The sequence below is a fragment of the Taeniopygia guttata genome, chromosome 2 (assembly GCF_048771995.1).
Source record: "Taeniopygia guttata chromosome 2, bTaeGut7.mat, whole genome shotgun sequence".
Classification (NCBI taxonomy): Eukaryota; Metazoa; Chordata; class Aves; order Passeriformes; family Estrildidae; genus Taeniopygia; species Taeniopygia guttata.
The window spans coordinates 113,761,207-113,767,580 of NC_133026.1; the positions used below are offsets into that span (position 1 = coordinate 113,761,207).

Genomic DNA, 6,374 nt, shown 5'->3' on the forward strand with positions numbered 1-6,374 from the left:
TCAGTTGTGCCAAAGTGATTTATAGCAGATCTGATATCAAACACAAAACTATTCCAATGGAGAAATATTTGCCAGGTGCCCTGAAAATTCAGGTATTTTTATGCAGTTTTGGATCATGTTTATTTTGCACAGACTACCTTACCACTTTTTCAATTAGTGTTATTATTTTAAGGCCAAGTATACAATCCTATATTGGATGTATATCAAAGATGTAACTAATCAAACATATAACTGTGTTGTACATTGGAGAAATTAATTTAGTACTTAAAGTCAAACACACTTGTGATTTTTTCTTTTTTTAATGTCACTTGTTGAACACTGTGAATTATAAATTTAGGCTTTAAATATTTATTCCGTTAACTGATTAAAATTATTTATTGTTTTAGTTTTCTAAAAAAACAGAAAACTAAAGACAAAAGTATGTTTCAACTGTTGTGTGTGCACTACAAATTTTGTAATTACGGAAAAAAAGTTGGCATGCTCTGGTGGCTTAAAGAAAAATTGAGATGATATTTGATTAAACAAAGAAAAAATAGCACTTCAGAATTTTTGCAGTTAGGATGAAGAATTTATTGTATGTACAGTTAAGCAACTCTACTGTGGATGTAGTTCCTCTTTAAAGAAAACGAATACAGTAATCAAAATAGTTCTAGCATGGAAATTACAATACAGACTGAAACTTGACTAAACCAGAAATTAGTTATTTGACTTGAAAGAACACAGAATCCAAAACAACAAATCACAGTTTGCATCATTAACCAAGGACAGTAAAAAACTGTACAGTACAAGCAACACGTTACAATAAGTTATGACAAATAAGGCAGTCTTTCTCATTTAGGACAAAAGGGATAAAGGGAAAGGTATTAAAATCTCATAAAACCACCATATCTCTTTTCCATCTCTGGGACTTCTTTGGAATAAGTTTCCCCATCTTCTTCTGAAGGGAGAATGGAGTCGGCAAAGCGCTTAAGGAACCCACCATATCGTTTCTGGTAATCCAGCCACCACTCTGGCCTGCCCACTCTTCTCATGAAGCCACCGTATCTCTTTTGCAGCTCTTTGGCCTCATCTTCCAATTCAGGGCTGCGCTTTATGCTTCTCATGAAACCTCCGTATCTTTTGCTGACATCACCGTCATTTTCATTTATCTCTCGATAGTGCGCCGCTTCAGGGCTATCCCCTGTTCCTAGAAGCTCCTTCAGCAGATCAGAGGAGTTGGCAAGGGCATCGTCATCTGAGTCTTTCTTCATAAACCCTCCATACCTCTTAGCCAGCATTTCTCCTCCATTAGCTTCATCCTCTGGTTCTGCCCGATAGAGCTCGTCCATTTTCTTCATGAAACCCCCATATCTTTTCATGAAGCCTCCGTACTTCTTTGCAAGCAAATGGTTCTCATCCAGCTCTTTCTTGTCTCCTGGAGCAATGTTGCCATCCTCAGAAAGATCCAGCTTTGTCAATTGCAAGAGCTCCTTGCAGGTCTCCCAGGCTTTGGCAGAAGGCAGTTTTCCTTCACATTCTAGTGTACATGCCTGAAAAATGGATGTGGTTTACTGAGAATTATTTGATAGTAACTATCACCTCGCTACGACTTATCTTAGATTTACTTGTTTACAAAAGAGCATGAGCGAGCCTCTCTTTGTGAGTGGCTTGGAAGAAATGCTCTTTGCTCAGCTGGTTGAGTACCTGTCTGTTTTGAAGTTCTTCATATCCCTCTCTGAAGGACAAGGTAGTTTCCACTCTAAGAGACAGACTACCAGATAATAGGAATTGTGGGTCCTCTCTGTCAAGGTTGCCACTATGTCTCTGTTTCAAAGGAAGGCACAAGTGCAGTTCCTGTATATCCCTTACACTTGTGTGAGTTATGATTTATTTTTTAGATTTACTACTGGGAAGCTAAAAATCAATTGTGGTTTACTATGTAATGCAAGTGTAGAAGCATATTCAATCTTCATAATTAAAAGTATCATTCAGAAATTTTAGAGAAGTGTCACATCATGGTCATAGCAAAGAAGCCAGCTGTACTGCACTGTTCAGTATCTTCAATACATTGCATAGCTTTAAAGGCTGTGTGTTGCCATTAGTTTCTCTTTGTGGAACAGATCATTCCAACATGTACCAATAGAAATGTAGAGATACAGGCTCTCTTAGGGCAGGATCAAAGTTCCTTTTTTGCTAGCTGGAAAGCAGTGACCATCAAAGAGAGAAAAAAAAAATCCTATGCTGTGTTGTTTATGACTGTATTGAAAAATTTTCAGGCTACAACATGAAAAAAGCTTTCAGTACCTTATGCATGTCTCATAACCTGTCTTGTGACAATAATAATATGGATATTAGCTACTATTATCTCTGTTGTGTCAGGGGAATTTACTTCTTCTGCAGCCATACCCTTCAGTTGTGTTTTTCTTCTTGCTCGTAGTTTTCATACCACAATATGTAAAGAAAAATCATCAATATTTTCAATAAGAGAAACACTCATTCTGACTATAGATGATGTGTTCTAAGGAACCTAGCATACTTTAAAATGTGAAATTAAACTCCAGCACAGCTGTCTCATTCTCCACTGCACAATATGTCTCTTCAGCCTTGCTTTATTCTGAGAAATTTAAATATGATTTTTTTGTATGATCACAAGAAAATTAAATGGATTTATATATTTTGTAACACAATAATTTAACTGGCACTACATTCTTATTACTATATATTATAGTCATGCTGTAAATAGAGTAAGATTTCAGCTTCAGTCTGACTTTGGAATTGCTCTAAATCAAAGCAAGAATAGGTCTCTCCCTTTCTCAGTTTTAATAACCTCCTATTGTCAGATGAACATACTCCATAAGCGTGAGTGACCAGGTACAGTGTGAAATGTCACATAGCTTACAAATACAATGTAGTAAATTCAGTTATTATCTTACTAGATGAGTATCTAGTAACAATACCTAGAAACAATGGTTTCCAAGAATTGTTCATACATGTTTGACAAATACAAGGTATGCTACATTGCTTCTTTACCTATTTAGCTAATAAACATTCTTACAGAATAGGACTTTGATTCTTTCTTTAATGATTACTGAAGGTGTGCAAGAGAGACTGTCAAAATAGACATCAAATATATAGACATCAAAATAGACATGCAGAACATACTCTGAAAAGGCCTCCCTCCATAAGGGCAAACTACCCCTTTTTTAGCCCTAGTTGACACTAAAGCTAAAGTTTGATGTAAAGCTAATGTAAGCAGAGGAGGAAAAAAAAAGTAGAGGGAACTGTTTGGTCACCTGTCCAAATAATATTGCCCTTCTGAGCCTGTTATAATTAAGAGCTCTTGAGCTTTTGGAGTAAGTAGAAGTACTCAGTTGTTCCTGATTCTGTGAAAGGCTAGAGAACCAAGTCCTTCCTTTTGCATGATCCCAAGTAACCAGTGACATGATAGGAACAAACGTTTAAGATAATTTAGATGTGCCGAGAGCATGATGCCTCAATGTGTGTATTTGAGGTTGGGAACAACTGATGCCACTGGCAAAGTACTTGGCAGCCAGAGTTCCCACCTTCTTCAGAGAGGGCTGAGGGACCCCAGACTTTCACTGACCCCCGATCTTTAAATTTCAAGTCGAATTGCCTCTGTGACTGTTATTTTAAATTATTTCAACATCTTAAAAACTACAGATAACCCCCACCTCCCAGTCCCTCTCATTCTGGTCTTAGCACGATTTGTCTTAGAAGCCACCGTCTTCCACAGGCATATTCCTAACGCCGTGCAGCACCGTGCAGAGAGGAGAAACAGTGAAGATACTGCTACTCAAACAGGCTTTAAACCCACTTTTTTTTTAGTTGGAAAGAGCTGGATGAGATTTCAGGCAGATCTTTCAGCTCGACAGCCATCCCGCCCGGAGAGAGCTCATCTTACCATGGAGCCAGGGGACAAGGGTCGGGACCCTCCCTCCCGTTCTGCTCGGCTTCCCCCACGTCCTGTCGGTGCTGGAATGCCCGGCAGCGACCCGTCCTTCCCTTGCAAAGATGCCCTCTCCGGTCGGATTTCTCTTCCTCCTTTTCATTCGCTCTTTTCCTGGCTTCCCGCGGGGCTGCTCGGCTTTGTTGTTTGTCCCCATTCCCGTCCCCGAAGGCCGCCACTCGCCGTCGGGCAGCGAGAGGGACGGACGGGCTGGGGGGCTCCTCGGGGCGCCCTGGGTTTGTATCAGCGCTCTCCGCTCGCTCCTCGCCCTCTGCCAGCGCCCCCAAACCCGCTTCTCCCTCTCTCCCCTCTTCAGAAAAAGGACCTTCCAAGCGACCCCGGTCACTTCCCGCACGTTTAATTTTTCTTATTCCCACGTATTTTCCCCTCTCCCCCTTTCCCCCCTTCAAAGGTAGCGTGGGAGCGGCCCGGCCGCGGGGACTCGGGCGCGGAGGCGCTCCCGGCCCGGCGCCGCTTACCAGGGGGTGGATGCCGGCGCGGGGTCCCAGGCGGTAGGCGCAGGCGGCGCAGTCGCGGCCGCAGTCGGCCCGCGCCCTCGGGAGCAGGCAGGCGCTGAGGGCCAGCAGCGAGCAGCCGAGTCTCAGGAGCAACGCCATGGGGCTGCAAGAAGGAGAGGTCAGCCGGCAGCCGCCTCCTCCCGCTCCCATCCCCGGCACGACCTCCCCCAGCCTCGGAGCAGGAAAAGGCGGCGTGAAAGGGTTCAAACCAACTCCGCTAAACTCACGCTTTTTAGAGTCGGGGTGATTGCGCTTGCCAGGTAAGCGGGAACTTTAACTAAGCAGGCGCTTGGCAGCTGCAAGGCAACTGACCTGCGTTCGGAGCGGGAGCGGACCCGGAGGATGAAGCGCCCGGAAGATCCCGTTTGGTGAAAGTGCTCGTCCCCGAACACTTTATACCTCCCTGCCTGCAGAAGCCGGCACCACAGGGGTAGAAGAGACGCACCGCGGAGCGGCACGGGCGGGATCCTGGCCCCTCCCGGGAAGGTTTCCCACCGGGACGCCCCGAACAGCCTCCCCGACGCCTGGCACCAGCCCGGCAGAGCCGCCCTGGCCCTCCCTCGGTCCCGACCGCGGGCAGAGCAGCTCCCTCACTCACACAGGAGCTGCCCTCGGGGCTCCCGGGAGTTGCGGAGAAAGAAGCTGCGCCTTGCTGAAGCCTCGGCGTGGGAACCGCTATTATTTATAGCGGGACCGAGCAGGCTCCGGAGAAGCCCCGGGGGAGGCAGGCACAGCCGGGCCTGCTGGCAGCTCCAGCGAGGGCGGCTCGGGAGCGCCGAGCCGAGCCCGCTGCCGGGGCCGGGCGCGCCGCTGCGGAGCGTGTGCGGGCGGCGGCGGCGGCACTTTATAATTCGTGACCGCGGGGAGAAGGCGGCCTCCCCCAATCGCCGTCGGGCTCCCGCTGACGCGGCGACTACGACATCCCCCCAGGCACCACCGCCCGCCGTCCGTGACTCCAGCGGGGCTTGGGATGAGGGGGTGTGTGTGCCCCTGCCATCGGGGAGAGGGGAGCGGGGAACCGGCCCCAGGAAAGTTACTGGGGGAAGTTTTCACCGGGGGCGGGCGGGGAATGAGGCAGCGCGTGAGTCATGCGGGGGTGGGCGTGCGGGACGGGGCGGCAGTCCCTCGGAGGTAACCCCACTGCAGGTTCCCGAAAGAACCTCGCAAAGCGCGGAGAGTGGACTGGGTTTGAGACCTTTTGGTATGGGGTTGTTTTTTGTTGCTTTTTTCCCTGTTTCATTGTTTTTTGTTTTTTGGTTTTTTTTTTTAATTTGTTTGTTTTGAATTCTTTTTCCTTCTCTGTTTCCTCCCTCTCTGCTACTCTGCCAAACCCCCAAGCTGCTGGTGCTGAGAGTTCTTGTTGCATGTCTTCTGCCCCTCTCCCTGAGCCTCAGGTGTAGAACAGCTTGGGGGAAGCAGATTTTATTAGACCAAGGAAGAAGACAAGGGTTTTAGTTTGAAACGATTGGAATTCACAAGCATGGGTAGATTTGGATTGTTGTCACAATTTTGGTGCCCAGGAAAAAACAAATAGTAATGAACCAGAGAGAAGCAAACCTCCAAGCAATTCTACCAGGTTCTCAAACACAGCAGCTAGGGCTGCTCACTGTTGTGCCCCGACTGACATCTTGGGGAGTAGGCATAAAGCAATGACACTGATCCCTGGCACCTCTTGTTTGTAGAGAGCTCTGCCCCAGCTGCATTTCTTTGACTGTCAGATGTCAACTTCTACTTCCAGCCCCAAATTATTTCTAGCTGGTCTATATTAACTCGATTTTCTCCCAGCATTGTTCTTCAGTTAAAAGAGCATTTTCCATTATCCCGGTGTGTTTCTGGAGTGGGATTATTCTCTATAGTCCTCATTTTGCCAAAGTGAACAAGCTGTGCTCTTCCTTCTGCTCTGTCCTAAG

The 6,374-nt window shown here is 46.6% G+C and overlaps 1 protein-coding gene across 3 annotated transcripts; it reads right to left on the reverse strand.

The window, feature by feature from the left end:
• Positions 1–546: 546 nt before the first annotated feature.
• PENK (proenkephalin) lies at positions 547–5,289 on the reverse strand. 3 transcript variants are annotated; one of them, NM_001245451.2, is given in 3 exon segments: positions 547–1,529; positions 4,426–4,567; positions 5,063–5,289. In NM_001245451.2, coding segments are annotated over 2 exon segments (804 nt in total). In that variant the 5' UTR covers positions 4,564–4,567; positions 5,063–5,289; the 3' UTR covers positions 547–863.
• Positions 5,290–6,374: the final 1,085 nt, after the last annotated feature.